Source organism: Glandiceps talaboti, chromosome 15 (assembly GCF_964340395.1).
Source record: "Glandiceps talaboti chromosome 15, keGlaTala1.1, whole genome shotgun sequence".
NCBI classification, from domain to species: Eukaryota; Metazoa; Hemichordata; class Enteropneusta; family Spengelidae; genus Glandiceps; species Glandiceps talaboti.
The window spans coordinates 3708337-3731553 of NC_135563.1; the positions used below are offsets into that span (position 1 = coordinate 3708337).

Consider the following 23217-nt stretch of genomic DNA (forward strand, 5'->3'; position numbering starts at 1 on the left):
CTATTACAATGACTTGTGTATAAAAGTATTCATTTCCCATACAGCTTTCTTAGAAATTTTCTTACGTAAAAAAAGTACATAGTCAATGATGAATCCTACAAGTATTTGGGCATTGTGGTTTGCTAGTGTCAAATATATACTATATTTACACTCCATACATGAATGAAATAACAAACATGTTTTAACTGTTGTGCAAGTCCTTGTTACTAATAGTTGGTTGTTAGTTATACTATATTTAGGTTTTTGATCCCAGATGAAGCATATGTGAAACTCGGTCTTAAGTGTAGTCGCTGTTTTACATAGTTGGTAGAAAACTCAATATTTTGACTATCAGTATTGCAATATGTATCATGCAATGAAACACCATCAAAATATTTTATATAATCTTAAACCTCCATACAGAATTCTTTTGCCAATTTGCCAATTTTAGTTATGTCATTTTACAGACAGTTAATCTATATATTAATTGTTAGCTGTTTAGTGCCAATAGAGGTTAGGTGAATGTTGTTAAACTGAATGTAATAGCAGAATTGAAAATCTCACAGTCTAATGACTTTGCCACCTTTCATTATCTACCAGTCTTTAACAAGTTTCATCAAAAGGCCTCAAGTTGAATCCATCTCTTTCCTTTATTAACTCTGACAAGGAGTTTGACTGCTTGTAATTTAGTAATACTTTCAGCACATTCTTTTCATTTTGTGAACCGATTACCACAATCTTCAAATAAAGCGACTTTTAATACTCTTATACCAAATCAAACTACCTAGTTGTACAAGTTGTTACCTCGCAGTGTTTGTTAATCTCAGCAGTAACAGTTTCCTTCAAATGGTATGCTGGTACTCAGTTACCATAGTAACTTAGTTTTAGATGTAATACACTTCACATTTCCCTCCCGAGGGAAATCAGGGGTAATTCTTAGATGAAGTAAATGTCATACTTTGTGTTAAAAGTGAACATTATGAGAGTGTTCTGTGTATGACCATGCTGTTGTTAATGTGTCACAGGGGACATCACAAACTAATTTTTTTTCAGATGACTCAAACATAATTTCTGTAGGATTTTTGTGCTTTAATAATGACTTCATTAACAGACAGAGTTCATAATATCAACTGATTTATTGACGGGTTTGTGTACATATTGTATTTGTAATGCCATATTCACTAGACTTCAAAGGTATACTCACAATAAAACACTGAAGCCAATCATTCTCTCATGAAAGGTGTACTTGAAATAAAATAAGAAAGCCAATAGTTCTCTAGCCAGTGCAGTTGAAGCAGATAAAACTGAAAGGTCAAGATGTGTAATAATTTATACTTTGACCTTGATCTTTAGTGTCAAGATTAAATAACAGTCAATCTCCTTCACTTCATGTGTTGCTAATATAGTTATAGATTTTCAAATTACAGTCATGACCTTGACATTACTTGCCAAGGTCAAATGTCTATTGACCAAGTGTTATATCTAATAGAAATTCCAAAAAGAAAGATCATTCCTTTTGTCAAGATTTGTTTGAAATGAAGATGTGACCTTGACATTACTTGCCAAGGTCAAAAGTCTTGAGATTAAAACCGTTCAAATCATACAATTGCTCATGGCATAGTATGGTAAGATTGAGTGTAGATTTATGGAACAAAGTAGCACCTGGTGCAATAGTTTGGTCAGAGAAGTAGCCATGAATATAAGTGAAAAAAGTTAGTGAAAAACAGATGTACATGTACCACAGTCATGATATACAACTGTTAAATTATTTTGTATTCCAATACTGATCAAATGATTATATATGTATTTTATTGTTTGTAATAATGACAATTGGTTTAGTTTCAGATAGTTTTTTAAGGACAATTTACAATGAAACCTTTCTTTCAGTTTTAGTTGTCATCCATTATCCAATTGTGTGAATTATATTTGAGTGCCCTTGACAGTAACTGTAGATTGATGGAGATGTTTTGTAATGATAAGTAGGGTTACTGTGTCCACATCATTAATTTTGCATTGAGTCATTTCCTGAAAATTAATCAATTTTAATAAGGTTTACTCTCATCCACAATAATTGAAAGCTTACACACACAGAATAGGTCACCGTGGTCATAGAGTACTGTAACTTGAGAATTAGCAAAACTTCTTGTGTAGCTATTTTTAGCATTACCATGACAACACAATCCACATGCAAATCTGATGGAATGACGAAAGAGTGTATGTCTTATTGGATTTACTTCTGTGTAAAATTTGAATACATGGTTATTTCATTGTACATAACATGTAGAAGTCTTGAGATAATTTGGTTATATTGGTTTTCAACATTGGAGTGAACAAATTACCACGTTCAAGTAGCTATTAAAGTCGTTTGCCATTTGTGTATCGTGATCTTGATGAAAGGTTTCTGACAATTTACTGATACAAAAATTGGAAAGTAATTGTGTAAACTTTCTATTCTTTACCTTTTCATTATAGATATACTGTAAGTGAATACTTGGTGCCTGTACTCAAATTTTCAGCAGAAAATACTCAGATGTTATTCCCAATTTTGTCTTCATTCAGTCAAGGAAAATACGAGTGACCTTAGAGGCCTTTGGAACTATGAGTTACTAGATGAGTAATGACAACCCTTTTGTAACGAGTATTTTCTGGCTGAATGAAGAAAAATATTGGGGAATAACATAATTATACCATCACCAGTTATATCAAAGAAAATTTGGGGAAAATAATAGCAATTTTGAACGTTTTGACTTATATTTCAAACACAGCAGAACAAGTGATATAGACATGTATTGTCATGATGTAGAAGGATCTGAGTATATATTCCATATTTATTGTTGAACCTGGCTTGTGAATGGTATAAATAGTTTTATCATCTATTCAAGACTTTATCTGTGTCATTAGTCCCCGCCGGACGAAGTTCGGACGGGGACTTATGGATTGGGTTCCATCTGTCTTTTACGTCCGTGTGTCCGTCCGTCCGTCCGCAGCCGTTTCTTGGAGATGCCTGGACCGATTTTTTTCAAACTTGGTACAGGGGCAACATACTATGGCATACATATGCACATCAATTTGTTTTATGATACAATCCAATATGGCTGCCTAGCAGCCATTTTGTTTGTGAATTTTCCTTGTCCAAAGCCATAACTCAGACATGCTTGAACAGATCTCATTCAAAGTTGGTATTAGGACAGTGTTCTATGACATACATGTGCATATTCATTGTTGTCATGATACGATCCAATATGGCTGCCTGGCAGCCATTTTATTTGTGAATTTTCCATGTCCAAAGCCATAACTCAGACAGGCTTGAACAGATTTCATTCAAAGTTGGTATTAGGACAGTGTTCTATGACATATATGTGCATATCCATTTTCGTCGTGATACAATCCGATATGGCTGCCTGGCAGCCATTTTGTTGGTGCAGTTTTCATGTCCAAAGCCATAACTCAGACATACTTGAACAGAGTAGTGATATCAAAAACAACCATATGAGGCCAAACAACACCAGGTTTGAAAATGACAACATAAACTGCCAGTTCCTTAAAACCCAATCATAGCGGGGACTATGTCATTTTCAATGACTTGTTATATCTGTAGTACATGTAAAAATTTGTTTTAAAATAGTGAAATTTCCACAAATATACCAGTTTTTGTTTAGCAGAGAATTTAGTGATAAATTCTCACTGATTTACAATTTTACAATAGTGTTATTTAGACGTTAAAGCAAACTTGTCAGGGTATCTTGTTGAAAATGTAAATTATGTCATATATTTACCTTTTCCCTCCCAAGGACAATTGTAATATTCTTTGTAGATATAAAAAAAGATAGATGTGTATTCAGTAAGTAAAAAGTATGTAACTGCCATGAAAATAATGACCAAGCTACAAATGTAGATTGCAATGAATGTGAAATAAATACATGAAAATATTTCAGATGGAACTATTATAGTTATTCTACAGACTACAATTGAGTTGAAAAGGTTTTGTACAGAAGTACGATTGTTTAGGGACTCTGGGTTCATCAATACAAATGAAACTCTGCGCTCACCAAGTCAAAATAATTTTGTTTTACAATTTGGATTTCACTTCCAAAAAATAGTTAGACTGTGAGTAGAAATTTTTATTTGTATCCTTTTTATAATGAGTAGAATGTGATTGATAGGCACAGTGCTGGGCCTACCTTGAAGATTTAGGCACAGTGCTGGGCCTACCTTGAAGATTTAGGCACAGTGCTGGGCCTACCTTGAAGATTTAGGCACACTATGAAATATGCATATCACAGACAGTGTATGTATGGTTATTGGAAATAGTAAGACAATTCACAAGTGTGTGTTTTTCGAGATGCTGCATCTGTCTCTCTCAATCAGTCGTCGAGGGAGAGTCATATTAAATGCATTTAGAAACGGAAATTGACTAACAGTTTGGACAGGATGGTTGACACCTTTACTTATGTACAGTGTAGGATGTTGTATCTCTGTCCAACTCCTACATGTAATGATTTAACAAATAAGGTTCAATACCTGTCACTTCTTAGAAAAAATATGTGACTTTATTTAATATTTGAGTAGGTCCAAAAAGATATTCATTGAATATGTAAATTAAAGTTATAATTTTAAAATCCCATTAGGTCCTGTGACAATCCATGCATCCATCCATAGTCATTTATTAACCACCCACACATCAGTGAAAAACCAATAAAATATGCTATTATAATTAATTTTCTTATTTAATTCTAATTATCAGATTTTCCTGTAATAACTTATTAAAAACCACACTGCCTATATTAATGTTTTGCTGCCCAGTTAGATTATTTTATCTGCAGTTGTTGACAATATCATGTGGGCGTCAGTTCTACACTGCCATGGTACCATATTGTGGTTGTTTTCCACATATGTATAGAAATGGTATTGTACAGCTGACTTTTACCCATCACTTTATCATGATATCATCATTGACCAAAAATTGATAGCAGTATTTTCATAAGAATTCTTTGTTTGCTCCACATCTTCTCAAGAAATGAAATACTTAGAGACTCCTCTTCTTTCAAGTGTGTACATTCAATATTTGGATGTATATTTAATTTCATCTTGACCTTGATCTTAACCTATGTGATTAAATGTCAAAATTTATTTTTTTTGTTAATCATACATATTTCATATATAAAACATCAGTCACCTATGGAAGCATTTCAGTTGTGACCTTTAATATATTAAAGTGTTGTCTGTTATTTACCATAAAATTTAATGTTGTACAGTATCCTCTGTTAAGACTTGTTAGGTTTACCATAAAATTGAATGTTACACCTTTACACTGTCACATAGGGGAGATTATAATGGACATATTCATCCCACACATCAAATATGTAGGTGTTAGGTGTTAACAACATGGACTCAATTTTTGTAACAAAATTCATCTAAAGCAAATAACTAGCTGAGTTGATTGTGCTGTCACCGACATTCTGTCGCCATGGTTAAATTGTACAACATCAAATCTACCGCCTACATGTATTTATCTGTGTGATCAGTAAAGTTAGCTTTCATCATATTTACTCACTGCCTGTCTTGTTTCCTTATTTGGTCAATTGGTGAGGTAGGTTTCTCGTTAGCTATAATGAAAGATCCTGTGTTTATAGGAGAATAATTTGTATGTCAGTTGAAATGGAGCTCTGTGGAAATCAGACATTAATACTGTCCCATGGAGGAATATAAACTAGAGGTGTACCTATAAAACAGTGAATTGAAAATAATGAATATGACTTGTGTAAAGAACTGTACTCATGTATCATGTCTTACAAAATAAACACTATGTATTAAAGATGACTAGAATATGTGACATTGTGAACATTTTAGATTTTAGGTCATAAATTTTATCAGATGTCTCATTTTTTATTTTTTCTAGTAACATGTTACAGTACACAGTACGATGAGTACTTGATGTTTACTTGTATGAGACATACATACATACATACATACATACATACGTACGTATGTACGTACGTACGTACGTACGTACATACATACACACACACATACATACATACATACATACATACATACATACATACATACATACATACACACACACACACACACACACACACACACACACACACACACACACACACACACACACACACACATACATACATACATACATACATGTATCTTTATTGTGGCCTAGCTACATGTATGTCATCAAATATTGAATTGAGTTAAAGATGGTTTGGCTTCTTAGTTGAATCGTGATCAAATCTTACTGTCAATGTTAAAGGTCACAGCATGGTATTAGCAGTATCATGGAACTGAATCTAAGAATAGCTAAAGGCAGTCTTTTAAAATGCATGATGTGGAGACCTGACTGTGTTTGACAACCACTAGTGAATAATTGAATGAACAGGTCATGGCTTGTAGTCCACCAAAATTCATGACTAGATTTCACAAAATGAATGACTATTCACAAAATATAACTACTAAGTGCTTTGATATGTGGAATAGTTCTCCATTTGCAGTGTATCTATTAAGTAACCAAGAATACCAGCTAATAATTATAGTGACAATAATAATACTTACCATTGGTAAACATTTTAAAGTGCTGTCCACAAACTAATAAATGTTCTATTCATAAAAAGCTCTGTAAAATTATTACTCTTGGCACAGGCATATATCAGCACAACAGTCTTATATACATGTATCTTCCTCAAACAACCCATAGCAGTCTTTGATTAAGTCCTTTACATAGCAACTTCTGTCCTACCAGGTACCCTTTATACTGGTACCCTTTAGACCTGGGTACCATGGTAATTGAAATCTTTGCTAACCTCACAAGAATTTCAACTATCTTCAGTACAAGTTTATGATTCTGTGCTGTACTCAAACCTGAACATTTTTTGTCAAGACAGATTTTATTTCTGTCACAGCAAAAACTTGAATATATGGAGTTTTTTATCACAAAGTTTTTTTTACAAACTTTGTGTAATCACATGCACTAGTTTTGACTTCTGTACAAAATTTAGTTATCAGCAACTAGTTGTAGACTGAAAATTCACAGGGTTTTTTTTGAGGGGAAAATATGGAGGTTGACAGTAGAAAATGAATGACCAACACGTATTTAAGTTGACTGTTACTTTAAAATTCAATCACATTTAACCAAGTAAAAGTATCTGAACATTCACAGGCCAATGGTTAATTCACTTGGCATTCTTTCCTGAATACATGCGTCTTCAGTTCATTAGCTCAATTTTACTAATCAACTTTTCAAATATCAAGTTATAGAGAATAACCAACAGAGACATCAAAGTAGCTAAACAGTCACATAAAATTACCATGTGTATTAGATTTTCATGCCTACTACCCTTTTTGCAGAAAACGAGTTTCCTGCTATCTTCTGGCCGAGAGACTTGGCTATCTTGGCTTGAATATGTCATATGCTATCAATCCAAGATGTGAAGTCAGGTAGCCAAGTCTTTATGCTAGCTATCTTCATGCTCAATTATAGTGATGGAATTTCTTCATTGAAAATGTACATTTAGCAAGGATATTTACAGCTGGTTTTGTTTAACATGTGTATCAATACATCTAAGTAAGCTGTATACATGGTGTACTGCAAGCTGTTAGCATTCCAAGAAGATTACAGAGTTAGAATCCATCAACCATTTAAATGATGAAAATCGAACAAATCGATCGTCGGCACATTGTCAAGAAAGGCTAGAGGGATGCCAAAGATCCATTAAGTGGCACTTACCAGTGACAACACATTAATCCCTTTATCTGAACAAGAGTTGAAATAGAGTCCATTAAAAGACTGTGTTGTCATGGAGATAGATTTTCAATGAATAATGCAAAATAAAATGGTGTATTTTTGTGCATGGTATCTATTTTTGTTTAATCTACACTTTGTGTAATTGAAAAATAAATACTCAGTGAAAATACTTCTTATCTAGTATCTATACTTAATAAATCAATATTGTGAAAATGAAAAAAAAGATCAACTAAAGTACTCCTTTCAGAAAAAGATATGAAAACTTTAAAGGAAGTACTTAGCAACTAGAAATTGATGCATAAATTATATGATAACTGCTATTGAGCCATAGGACTCTTTGTTGTAGTGTACAATGATGTATTGCCATTTTTCACTGCACTAACAGAAAAATATGCCATGGCTGATTAGAATGAATAACTGTAAATGTGTTGTACATTTGTATTCCTGTGTTGTCTTGTGTTTAAACATGAAAAGAGGTGACATTTTATGTCTTTGTAGCAAATAGCAGATATGATATTCTGAATAGGTGGAAGATACAACTCATTAAACACCCATCCATAAATGTCATTGTAGGTATACCAAGAATTGATCACTGTCTTCCACCAATTGGTTATTGTTTATGAATTCACCAGTTTGTAACCATTATATCTTATCAGCTAGATTTTCCTTTATCTTTCAGATGATGGATACTTTTCTCAAATTAACAGTCCAGAGTACGAAAGGCCTGTACAGTTGTTGTTGTTATGTGGTGCTGATATGTTAGAATCGTTTGCTGTCCCTGGACTCTGGAAAGAAGAGGATGTAAGTATTAGCTAAGATTATTTTAGACCATCTCCCTGTAGTGTAGTAGTTAAAATCATGGGTTCAAATCCCACTGGAGATCGGATTTTTCTGTAACCAAGCCAAACCCAGGGTGAGTGTTCTAAAGACTTGATGGGTAGGCTGTATCACTCAGCCATGCCTCATTCACAGGACGTGAAAAAATCTGGGGGAACTCCTGGAGTAATGACTTGAACAGTTAGGGACGATTAATCCCATGGAGCCACAGGTGGTATGTTTGCCAGGCCTGCATGACTCCATGATAGCCTTTGGACTGACTGGGAAAGCCTTGACAATGTTGGATGTGACATTGAAAATTGATCACCATGTGGGTTGAAATTGTGAGAAAAGCCAAGGCAGTGTCATAAAGCTGATTGTATGATAGAGTGACTTTATTTGGGCATAGTGTGACTTTATTTGGGCATAGAGTGACTTTATTTGGGCATAATGTGCTGGGACATGATACATGGGTAGAACCTATTGTTTCTTCATAGTAATCATGATATGCTGTGATTGTAGGTATATGATAATGTATTGTGCATATTATCTCTTCAGATCATCAAAAGCTGAGTCAGGTGAAAATACTATGAAAACTTGATTAACTTTTCCAGTATGATGTTAACGTTGATGCATGTCTTTGATTACAAATTCCTATTGTTATCATAGTTGATGACCTGATACAGGTATATCATCAACTTGTAAGTTATATATTGAATTCTGTCACAATCATTCATACATCATGCCTTAGTGCCAGGTTTGAGTTCTACCACAGACTCAGTATTCTTCTGAAATTAGAATACACATTAGACTGTAAGATACGTCGTGTTGTTCAGCCCTATCAGCCTTCTTAACCACTGGCTGATAACATGGCACAAATGTCGTATCTTACAGACTAAATACACATGTACTACAAGTGATATGCAGCAAAACAGTATAACCTTGGTTTATGTCACTTCAAGAGTTCTAACATTACATTGCGTGGTTTTATTTTATAGATTGATGAAATAGTTGGAAAATTTGGCATAGTAGTTATTAGCAGAGCTGGATCAGATGCACACAAGTTTATCTATGAATCAGATGTCTTAACACGACTGGAGGTAACTAACCTTTCACCTTTGCATGTATAGCAAGTGACCTAACATGTCAAAGGTCACAGGTCATCAACGATAAAGTATTTACAAGTATGTTGCCTCAAAATGTTAACTTAATGTTTATTAGTCACATGCATATATGCAAATGAGTATATGCAAATACCCTTTAAAATAAATAAGTCAAATGAAACCATCAACACACTATAATTTGATTAAAATTAGAAATTTAGTAAAAAAAGATGTGTTGTATGGCTAGCATCAAATTGTGATAAAAACTTGTAGAGATTTGTAAATAACAAGATACCGGTATGTCTGGGGTAAGTATAGAATAGTGGTCATTTGTTGCCAATACATGTACATATCAGGTGTATGTTAGGGGGTCTACTTCAGTTCGTCTACCCAAACCTTGACTTCCTGGCTGAAATACTAGTGTAATATCTTTTGTACAATTATCGGTTGTCCACTGTTGTAGCATCTTGCATACATACAAACCTATCCAGTCATCTACACTACAGCATATCTTCAAAATTCACGATAGCTCAGTGATGCAGGTAAATTTGGCAACCCATTACTGGTGGTCATGGCAATCAATTGTATGTGTATGTTTGTCTGTATCACGTGTACTCCTCAGCAGACCACCAGTTATCTTATGTGGGTTTTATTAAGTGTGAATAACTTGATTATAGATTTCAATTGCTGTGAAAAGACAGTAAATGATGAAATAAAACAGTTGTAGTTGTTCAAAATTGTCAATAGAGTGTACGAAGAACAGATTAAAAGATGGTGTGATATCAGTTTCTCTATCTATCTATCTATCTATCTATCTATCTATCTAACTAACTATCTATCTAGCTATCTATATATCTATCTATCTGTCTATCTATCTATCTATCTATCTATCTGTCTATCCACCCATCCATCCATCCATCCATCCATCCATCTGTCTATCTATCTATCTATCTCTGCCTGTCTGTCTGTCTGTCCGTCTGTATTTATATATTTATCTATTTCTGTGTCTGTATCAGTCTATTTTTATTACATGTACATATATATATATTCATATATTCATTCATTTTCTCTAATATCTTTGTTTGAATAGAATCATATCGAGATTGTAACAGAATGGATCCCTAATGAAATCAGTTCAACAAGAATCAGGTAAGTCCAAAGTTACAAGTATTAATATTTGATGTAACATCTGATGAGTACATAGGATGTCAGTAGTCTTCAAGTTATATAGCAATGAGTTATAGATCTACAAATGACTGTACAAATGGAAACGATATATTGCATTATGAAAAAAATGAAAACTGGGCGGTCTTATCAAAACTCTAAAGGTTTCCAAAACTCTGACTAGCTTTCAAGTGTCATCAGGCCAGAACATGGATGAAGACCATTAGATAAACAAAATTCATCTTGAGTGTGAAAAAGCTCAACTCTCTAGAGAAAGGTGTGTGAAATGATGAAAGTGAAAGTAACAGTTACTGATAGACTGCTAAAGTTCCAATGTTGTCTTATTTTCCTGTGTTTGTTTTTCAATAGGGTTTCTTGGATTTGCAATTTTACCATACGTTATAGTATATAGCGTATATAGTTCACTTACACCATAGTGCCATACACATCATATCTAGAAAAAATATGACACTTTTACTCCATTCTGTTTGAGCTATATGAAAATATTACTTCAGTCAAATCACCACTTTCATTGGAAGTTGTTTCGGTTCACGAAAGGTGTAAAACTGTGGCAGTGAAAAAGTGGGAAATATTTGTTTTAATAAGTAATTTCTTCTGCACACAAAAAGTCACCCTATTACACTCATGATTTGAATAAGTAGGAAATTGATGATGGCTAGACTGTACTGTTTGTGTCATAGAGAATCTGTACCATAGTCTATGTGTATGTATGTAGATGAAAAGGGACTTTTGTAGTAAAATGTGGAAACTTTGTCAAAATGTGTTTAAATGTAAGGGACGTGAGTCAATAATACTAAATTATGACAGAAAACTTCAAAAGCACCAAAAAAGGAAATAAGTGTAGTGGAGGATTTGTCACTTTCAAAGGATTTCAGAAAACAAGGATTTGTCCTGGTAAATTTCCATTCACTACTGTCTGTTCAGCTTGGCATACCTCTCTTTCTTTACTTTCTTTTGTAAATCTGGGAAGTTTATTTTTGTAGCCAGAAAAAACTCAAAAGTCAGTAGGATTATTTTGTTACATAACTGACTCATTAAGTTTCCTATCTGTGTTTCAGGAGAGCTCTGAAAAGAGGAAACAGTGTCAAATACTTGATTCCGGATCCTGTCATTAATTACATCCGATCTCATAAAATATATCTACAAGAAGAAGAAAAACAATGACAATCAACGCTCATAGGAAAGAACCATTGCACTACAGGGAGAGAAGCTTCCAAAAATGGGGTGATGAAAGCTCTCCTGTCAGCAGTCTACATAGTGCATGCATCCATTTCACTTCCATCACTAGAGGGCAGTGTTGAATGTTGCCAGTTGCAACCTCAGCTGCCATGGACCAAACGGTCTAGCAGTATTCCATAAATATTTACAAATTAGAAATGTTGATTTTGATTTTAATGATACAGCAATGTTTTATGTTCAGTGCTAATTTTGAAAACAGGTGCCATGACAATTTTTTGGATAAAGTTTCATTTTCATTCTCTAATCAATGCCCTTGATATTTACAATGATAATTTCTGTAGATGTAAGATTGATACAAATTCTTCACTCAAAATCGTGTTGTATTTTAAACACTGGACAGGACCATGTATCCTGAAGGAAGTGTGGTCAGTCAGTCCATATTTTTTATTTATACCAAACACACACATAGTATAACCCAGTTGTACTTTGTTAGTGATATTAAGACAGTAAAACAAGTTTTCATAGGTACACAATTAAGAAAAATAACACCAAATGTCACTGTGTCTTTCAATTTGCTCGATAATGTACATTTCATATGACATTCAAGTGTATGTGTATTTAGCAGCACACACAACCACTGTTGTTATGATACATGCATAGTGATCAACACTTCACAACTTTGAAAATGAAATATTGAATTAATGTGAAACTTGTAGGACATTGTGACCAGAAGTAGGCTAATTGCATTCAGGGAATGTCAAATTAGCTTTGAACTTGACTCAATGATCACTGAGCATGTCCATACCTACAGTAGAGATGGTATATACCATGTGATGTACATGGCTATAATACTATGTATATACACATGCATTGATTTGTTTTTTTGTGTTAGTTTCCATAGTATATCAGTCAATGATAGATTGTATGAAAGCCATAGATTCATTACATGGAGTAGCTAGTACCAACATAGAATTTCACAAAATCAATCATACAACTAAGATTTCGAAAAGTCATGTTCAATATATTGACAAATATTGTACAAGAAAAATACACTTTATATGACACTTCTAAATGACTTAATTTTAATAAAGAAACAACAAGACCCCCCTCCTTCCCCCCCCCCCCCGATGGAGTCTTGCCACCCCTACAACTCAAAAAAAGTGCATTCTATTTGAAAGCAAACAATAGGTATAAACCATAACAAGGTAACAATAGGGCAGGTTGACCAGTTCAGAACTATATGATCATCAAAATAACAACAACAAAAATATTTTGTCAAATTCACCATTACATTCATCAGTGTGTTTGGTTTTGTTACATTACACTAAAAACTTGAGCAACTCCAAGAAGTATGTGCTTCCAAAAATGAGTTTGAATTTTGCATCCATGGTGCACCTAACAGCAGTGTTATATATCTGATCAATGTCTCAGGAATACTTTAATTTGCATCTATGAAATTTGATGGAGAAATAACAAAATAGAATGAAAATACTATATCACTGACAACTAGTAGGAATGGTGTCAAATTGATACATGTATTAGTTTGATATATTGGCCAGTTTTCGTTTTATGCAGTGTGATCGATGCCAATCATGCATAGTTTTGTGATTAGCTTTTGACTTAATTTACAGCGGAAGAGATGATTTGGAGAGTTCATGTACCACTATATGTAGTAGAGGCTAAGATGACAATTATAACTATGTTATCATTCATACAGTTAAAGGGACACAGTCAGTAAGTGAGGACCCATGTTTTTTAGCTAACCTCAACGTACAAAACACACATATTTTATAGACTAAAGCTTGTGTAGAGTTAAATCAGCATCAATACAGTCTTATAGTGGTGATTGAATTAAATTACATTGTTTTTCCAATTTTTTTTTAGTAACCAAAAAATTATGTCACAGTATCATTTTGAAATCATATCTGACTACTTTGTGAGAACTCTACCAGTTACTAGACAGGACACAACATGTTTTAATAGGTGTACTAATTTAATGACATTTCACTGTGAAACCAAAATAAGATCTAAGAACCATAAAGTGATAGACTGTGTCCCTAGAATGGTAGAAACATAAATGTGGTTTTAAAAGAATTGTTGCTTTCTCATCAGATATACTGATGGGTATTGACATAAAAAATCAAATTAATAGTAAATGACTTAATCTAAAGATGATTTGAGATTCATCAAAGCTGCAGTGAAATAGTATGTACTAATGTGGAAAACTTGTTATAGTTTAAATTCTTGATATAAACTCTTATGGTCATGGTAACACACGCCATCTTAAGATATTGATGTAACTAAAGCTGGCTGGTTCTTTCCTATGAGAATAATGTAATGTCATGTAAGCAATGAATCTGACCATGACCTTTGACCTTGCCAGCCCTTGACTTTGATAAGTATTTGATAGAAACCTAGTAGAATAGCAACTAGTCATAATGTGTTAGGATGTATTAAGTTTATTAACATTGTTAACAATCTCCCAGATTTTATGTTCTATGTAAGATACCTTTATTGACCCTTATACCCTAGCATTTACTGTATAAAGAGGTTATTCTAATACATATATATATATATACAAGTCCTTGATAGGTTTAGCCATACATTTGCATTGTTTGATTGTGAATCTATAATAGGGCATTTTGTGAAGGGGGCCATGGGACTTGACCGTGTATCTGTGCTCCATTGTTTCCCAGTTATTATCTAGTTCAGTGAGTTGATGGTTTTCACTATGTAAATATTAATAATTGTTAGAAGTAAATGTTGGCTGCACAGCTGTTGAATCTCATATTTCTGTTGTGACGTCCACTTTAATAGCACTCACAGCAATGGCAATTATTTTTAACACATTTGAACTAAGTTTTAGTAATGCTATAGACATCTTAAACTGTCCGTCTGTCTATCTGTATGTCTGTCTGTCTGTATCTATTTGTGTCTGTGTGAGGATTTTCCTAGAATAGGTTTCTGAAAATTGTTTAAGAATGATAATCTAAACAAATGCAAATATCATTTTTTTTGGCCAAAAATTCTAAGTCAGTAGCTTTTAGTTGATCAATTTGATAATTTGATTTGGATAATTTGAAGGATATTTATATGGTTGAAATTATGTGAAATGTTTATCTGTGTATATTTTGATTAAAAAATTATCAAACACAAGATATGCAAAGAGGGCATAAACAGTAACCATGGTAATGGACGTAGTTATGACAAATTGAATTAATACAACAGGGAATTATTTCAGTAGAATCTGTTGTGCCTCAGTGTCATCAGCACTATTTTTTTTTTTATCAAAATCAGTCACTGAGATGTATTCCTTATTACATACAATTCATTGCAAAAGAGGCTTAGATGTTCATTTTCTTATAAGAATTACTGGAAGAAATAACACTACCTTACCAATGCCAGTATGTGAAAAAGTCCAGTATATGTTACAGCAGGTGTACACTTTGTAACTGCCTAACCCTTTATAAAAACACTAACATTTACGAAGAAATATATATTTGGTGGCCATCTTGGAAAATGGCATCCATTTTGGAAAATGGCCCCCATGACCAATTCTTTTTACTTGTATGCTCCACTGATGTCTCAAACAAAAATGGAGTCCCACAGGTCATAGATAAACAAAGAAAGTCACTATCTGGAAAGAAGACAAAAACTATGACCTTGGTGGCTGTTTTTTTCAATACACTCTTGTATGCTACTTAATCAAATTTTGAAATCAATATAAATGCTTCTATCTACTGTCATGGAAAGATGTATATAGTCAAAATTATTCACAAGACCTGTAGTAGAAATGTTAATGTAAAATTTCCTCAACACGTTTATCGTTCTCCCTGTAGTAGAGTTAAATTTTACTTTAACATCAAATCTTTGACTTTTGTCATATTGTGACCTCAAAAGTTCATTTAATATCCATTCTACCTGATTGATGCAAGTTTTCTTGGTGACAAAATAATGATTTGTCAGAAGGCACTTAGGTGGCCTTAATATTTTTGTCACTTTTATGATTAAGCTGGGATGAAGCAGAGACCACCTAAGATACAGAAAATTTTGTGTCATCACTGTGGTGTCTCAGATAGTGCAAATATTTGCTGAGTATTTAAATTCTGAAATCTATGGACAGTTGAAGTTATACCTTAACTGCCAACATTATGGCCAAAGTGATGAAATAATGTACAACAAAACTAGGTCTTATCCCCTTTATTTGTTTACATCTGATTTTGACATGCAATATACTGATATCCAGTTTTGTCACAACATTTTGCAATTGTTTGTAAAACAGATTTTTGCACACAAAAAAGTAATTTATTCAAACCATGTATGCAAACTGTGGATATACCTCAAATATGTAAGTTGATTAATATATCAGTTAAAATTACAAATATCACTACTTTAATTTGTTTATGTTTAAATCTAGATCCATTTTAAAGTGACCATATGGATGAGAATTGGGGTATTTATTGTGGAATTTTTAATTTATAAAACAACTTTACGTTTTTCTACTTGAAAAAATAATGTGAAATAACATAAACCAAGTCCATGTTTGTAACTCAATAAATTGCAAAAAAATGCAAAAGGGTAAAATGAATTTTACAAATTATTTTAATGTTTTGCAACAAGGACTTAGTATATGTTATTTCACTTTTTTTCAAATAAAAAAACATAGTAAAGTTGTTTTATAAATTAAAATTCCAAAATAAATACCCAATTCTAATCCATATGACCGCTTTCCAAACATAAATTTTGAATCCTGCACAGTATTGTGTGACATATTACACCAATCAAGTCAAAGAATTTTGCCTACTAAAACCATTTTAATAAGTGATCCAAGGGTAGTGTATGATAGACATGAAAAGTGCTTTGTACAGGGTGATAAGAATGATAAGGATTCAAATAGTGACCATGTGTGTGTGTGTGTCATCCCAACCATATTTATGTCAACATACTTGGTATAAGTGGTGTATTGTATTTTAAGACGTCTGTTTCAGCACCTTAGTCTAGCCATATGTACAGCATGTATAACCTATTGACTGAATAAAACAAGCTTTGTGATTTTTGTTAAAATATTGTATTCTTTGTTGGAATTGAGAGGGTGTGTGTGTTTAGCGTGCACCAGTTTGGGTTTGGATTAAAATTTGGGTGAAAAAAAACAGTTGTCTGGCAGTCCAGAACTAGAACAAAGTAGTCCAGAACTATAGACAAAGTAGTCCAGAACTATAGACAGAGTAGTCCAAAACTATAGACAAAGTAGTCCAGAACTATAGACAAAGTAGTCCAAAACTACAAAGTAGTCCAGAACTATAGACAAAGTAGTCAGAACTATAGACAAAGTAGTCAGAACTATAGACAAAGTAGTCCAAAACTATAGACAAAGTAGTCCAGAACTATAGACAAAGTAGTCCAAAACTATAGACAAAGTAGTCCAGAACTATAGACAAAGTAGTCCAGAACTATAGACAAAGTAGTCCAAAACTATAGACAAAGTAGTCCAGAACTATAGACAAAGTAGTCCAGAACTATAGACAAAGTAGTCCAGAACTATAGACAAAGTAGTCCAAAACTATAGACAAAGTAGTCCAGAACTATAGACGAAGTAGTCCAGAACTATAGACAAAGTAGTCCAAAACTATAGACAAAGTAGTCAGAACTATAGACAAAGTAGTCCAAAACTATAGACAAAGTAGTCCAGAACTATAGACAAAGTAGTCCAAAACTATAGACAAAGTAGTCCAGAACTATAGACAAAGTAGTCCAAAACTATAGACAAAGTAGTCCAGAACTATAGACGAAGTAGTCCAAAACTATAGACAAAGTAGTCCAGAACTATAGACAAAGTAGTCCAGAACTATAGACAAAGTAATCAGAACTATAGACAAAGTAGTCCAGAACTATAGACAAAGTAGTCTAGAACTATAGACAAAGTAGTCCAGAACTATAGACAAAGTAGTCCAAAACTATAGACAAAGTAGTCCAGAACTATAGACAAAGTAGTCAGAACTATAGACAAAGTAGTCCAGAACTATAGACAAAGTAGTCCAGAACTATAGACAAACTTTGGATTGAATTCCTTGCCTTTAAGTCTCCACTGATAAGATAAAGCTGATGTCAGAACTTAGGATTGTATTCTTGGCCTTTAAGGCAACCATTTGATTTCAAATCCAAAACTGTGGGACAGACCACAAAGCTAGCACATCTACTAATTAATGCATTGTAGGTGTGTGTAATTGGGGGTGATTTAGGTCAAAAATTTTAAGTGTACTGGTCCAAAATTTACTTGGGTTTTGAGATGAAAAATTACCTACAACAAGATAATCATATTTATCCTGATAGGGATAAACACTTTTTTAATTAAAATGCTACCTACCACATACCACACCTACCCCATTTCCTAAGTAAGCTAAATCCTACCCTCCATCCTACACCCCTACCCCTTGGAAAGTAACATCCCACATCTACCCCATTTCCTCGATGAGTTACACCTCACACCACTTATAGCCCTAGGAAAGTAACACCCCACACCTATTACACTTTCTGAGGTGTGTTACACCCCACACCTACCCAGGGGCAACAATAGGACAACATTACAGAGATTTGTGCACGTGTGTGTTGTAAACATCCATCATTTAGCTTCTAAATTACTAATAACCCATACATACTGGGAATTATAATTAAGTCTCCCATAAAGATCAGAAGAAGAAAATGAAAATATTTCATATGGCTATAGGATAAATGGCAATCACTACAGTACTGGTTATCGACTACTTTGATACTATTAGACTTAATATAGCTCTTTAATAATATCTGATTCTCGCTTTCTTTTGGTTCCAAGGGTATCTACAAAGATCTTCAAAGACCTTTGGAGAGAGATCTTTCTCTCATGTTGGCCCTACATCATGGAACAATCGTCATTTCAATCTCCGCTATTCCCAGTCCCTAAGTCCTTCCGTCACTCAAGACCTATGTCTGTATAAACATAGCCCCAACCTTCTCCGTTTGCCGTGTATCCAGTGTCTCTGTATTCACTCTTTCCACCTAGTAAAATAATCCACTCACTCATCGCATCTTGATCTTTGTGACTATACTAGGCTCGTTACATATCTTCTTTATTATTACATGTTTGTATTATTATGAAAATCAGGACCAGCAGATCCAATGAATAATTCGGTCAGAGAAATGAATGTAAGCTCTGTATTTACTCAACTTACTTTAACCATTGTATGAAATCCCCTAGTTAATTTAGGATACCCATCAAATGTTTGCATGATATCTGTTTGCCTGGAAAATAAACTCCTGGAGGTACAATATTGTTCGTTTTGCAGCAATACATAAATTTTCTCACTAGGACGCTAATCAAATTGAATAATAGTGGTTCTCTTGGGGTTAATATTACCAGACACGGTTTCCTAGAAGGAGCTTTTTCGATTGAGTAATTTCCAAAGTGACAAACAAAAAGTATATCCCGGGAGGTCTCTCAATGAGGCACCTTCGCACAGGCAGTTATAAGTTATATCAGCTATGTTCAATATTCTAGAGCACTCTAACGTAAATATCCGTGGATATGAATTATGAAATCTCACAATATATTCTGCGGTGGTTTGATTTGTCATTTCTAGTTTCTATTATTGTTATAAATCTAGCCTGTCTACGACGCTGATATATAATAAATACGGATCGCTGTCTACGACGCTGATATATAATAAATACGGATCGCTGTCTACGACGCTGATATATAATAAATACGGATCGCTGTCTACGACGCTGATATATAATAAATACGGATCGCTGTCTACAACGCTGATATATAATAAATACGGATCGCTGTCTACAACGCTGATATATAATAAATACGGATCGCTGTCTACGACGCTGATATATAATAAATACGGATCGCTGTCTACAACGCTGATATATAATAAATACGGATCGCTGTCTACAACGCTGATATATAATAAATACGGATCGCTGTCTACGACGCTGATATATAATAAATACGGATCGCTGTCTACGACGCTGATATATAATAAATACGGATCGCTGTCTACGACGCTGATATATAATAAATACGGATCGCTGTCTACAACGCTGATATATAATAAATACGGATCGCTGTCTACAACGCTGATATATAATAAATACGGATCGCTGTCTACGACGCTGATATATAATAAATACGGATCGCTGTCTACAACGCTGATATATAATAAATACGGATCGCTGTCTACAACGCTGATATATAATAAATACGGATCGCTGTCTACGACGCTGATATATAATAAATACGGATCGCTGTCTACAACGCTGATATATAATAAATACGGATCGCTGTCAACAACGCTGATATATAATAAATACGGATCGCTGTCTACAACGCTGATATATAATAAATACGGATCGCTGTCTACAACGCTGATATATAATAAACACGGATCGCTGTCTACAACGCTGATATATAATAAATACGGATCGCTGTCTACGACGCTGATATATAATAAATACGGATCGCTGTCTACAACGCTGATATATAATAAATACGGATCGCTGTCTACGACGCTGATATATAATAAATACGGATCGCTGTCTACGACGCTGATATATAATAAATACGGATCGCTGTCTACGACGCTGATATATAATAAATACGGATCGCTGTCTACGACGCTGATATATAATAAATACGGATCGCTGTCTACGACGCTGATATATAATAAATACGGATCGCTGTCAACGACGCTGATATATAATAAATACGGATCGCTGTCAACAACGCTGATATATAATAAATACGGATCGCTGTCTACAACGCTGATATATAATAAATACGGATCGCTGTCTACAACGCTGATATATAATAAACACGGATCGCTGTCTACAACGCTGATATATAATAAATACGGATCGCTGTCTACAACGCTGATATATAATAAATACGGATCGCTGTCTACAACGCTGATATATAATAAATACGGATCGCTGTCTACAACGCTGATATATAATAAATACGGATCGCTGTCTACGACGCTGATATATAATAAATACGGATCGCTGTCTACAACGCTGATATATAATAAATACGGATCGCTGTCTACAACGCTGATATATAATAAATACGGATCGCTGTCTACAACGCTGATATATAATAAATACGGATCGCTGTCTACGACGCTGATATATAATAAATACGGATCGCTGTCTACAACGCTGATATATAATAAATACGGATCGCTGTCTACAACGCTGATATATAATAAATACGGATCGCTGTCTACGACGCTGATATATAATAAATACGGATCGCTGTCTACAACGCTGATATATAATAAATACGGATCGCTGTCTACGACGCTGATATATAATAAATACGGATCGCTGTCTACGACGCTGATATATAATAAATACGGATCGCTGTCTACGACGCTGATATATAATAAATACGGATCGCTGTCTACGACGCTGATATATAATAAATACGGATCGCTGTCTACAACGCTGATATATAATAAATACGGATCGCTGTCTACAACGCTGATATATAATAAATACGGATCGCTGTCTACAACGCTGATATATAATAAATACGGATCGCTGTCTACGACGCTGATATATAATAAATACGGATCGCTGTCTACAACGCTGATATATAATAAATACGGATCGCTGTCTACGACGCTGATATATAATAAATACGGATCGCTGTCTACGACGCTGATATATAATAAATACGGATCGCTGTCTACAACGCTGATATATAATAAATACGGATCGCTGTCTACAACGCTGATATATAATAAATACGGATCGCTGTCTACAACGCTGATATATAATAAATACGGATCGCTGTCTACAACGCTGATATATAATAAATACGGATCGCTGTCTACAACGCTGATATATAATAAATACGGATCGCTGTCTACAACGCTGATATATAATAAATACGGATCGCTGTCTACGACGCTGATATATAATAAATACGGATCGCTGTCTACAACGCTGATATATAATAAATACGGATCGCTGTCTACGACGCTGATATATAATAAATACGGATCGCTGTCTACGACGCTGATATATAATAAATACGGATCGCTGTCTACAACGCTGATATATAATAAATACGGATCGCTGTCTACGACGCTGATATATAATAAATACGGATCGCTGTCTACGACGCTGATATATAATAAATACGGATCGCTGTCTACAACGCTGATATATAATAAATACGGATCGCTGTCTACGACGCTGATATATAATAAATACGGATCGCTGTCTACGACGCTGATATATAATAAATACGGATCGCTGTCTACAACGCTGATATATAATAAATACGGATCGCTGTCTACGACGCTGATATATAATAAATACGGATCGCTGTCTACGACGCTGATATATAATAAATACGGATCGCTGTCTACGACGCTGATATATAATAAATACGGATCGCTGTCTACGACGCTGATATATAATAAATACGGATCGCTGTCTACGACGCTGATATATAATAAATACGGATCGCTGTCTACAACGCTGATATATAATAAATACGGATCGCTGTCTACAACGCTGATATATAATAAATACGGATCGCTGTCTACGACGCTGATATATAATAAATACGGATCGCTGTCTACGACGCTGATATATAATAAATACGGATCGCTGTCTACAACGCTGATATATAATAAATACGGATCGCTGTCTACGACGCTGATATATAATAAATACGGATCGCTGTCTACGACGCTGATATATAATAAATACGGATCGCTGTCTACAACGCTGATATATAATAAATACGGATCGCTGTCTACGACGCTGATATATAATAAATACGGATCGCTGTCTACGACGCTGATATATAATAAATACGGATCGCTGTCTACGACGCTGATATATAATAAATACGGATCGCTGTCTACGACGCTGATATATAATAAATACGGATCGCTGTCTACGACGCTGATATATAATAAATACGGATCGCTGTCTACGACGCTGATATATAATAAATACGGATCGCTGTCTACGACGCTGATATATAATAAATACGGATCGCTGTCTACGACGCTGATATATAATAAATACGGATCGCTGTCTACGACGCTGATATATAATAAATACGGATCGCTGTCAACGAGGCTGAGATATAATAAATACGGATCGCTGTCAACGAGGCTGAGATATACATCCGGA

The 23217-nt window shown here is 34.2% G+C and overlaps 1 protein-coding gene and 1 long non-coding RNA gene across 4 annotated transcripts in view; one reads left to right on the forward strand and one right to left on the reverse strand.

The window, feature by feature from the left end:
• The window catches only part of LOC144446711 (nicotinamide/nicotinic acid mononucleotide adenylyltransferase 3-like), a 51152-nt gene extending 34073 nt beyond the window's left edge, over positions 1–17079 (forward strand). For all 3 annotated transcript variants that reach the window (XM_078136532.1, XM_078136534.1, XM_078136533.1), the window contains 4 exons: positions 8418–8539; positions 9553–9654; positions 10748–10806; positions 11901–17079. In XM_078136532.1, coding sequence (XP_077992658.1) covers positions 8418–8539; positions 9553–9654; positions 10748–10806; positions 11901–12006 — 389 coding nt within the window. In that variant the 3' untranslated portion in view covers positions 12007–17079. The remainder of the gene's footprint in view (positions 1–8417; positions 8540–9552; positions 9655–10747; positions 10807–11900) is intronic.
• Positions 1–23217, reverse strand: part of LOC144446715 (uncharacterized) — a 173024-nt gene that overhangs the window by 26611 nt on the left and 123196 nt on the right. The gene's annotated exons all lie outside the window — the stretch shown is intronic.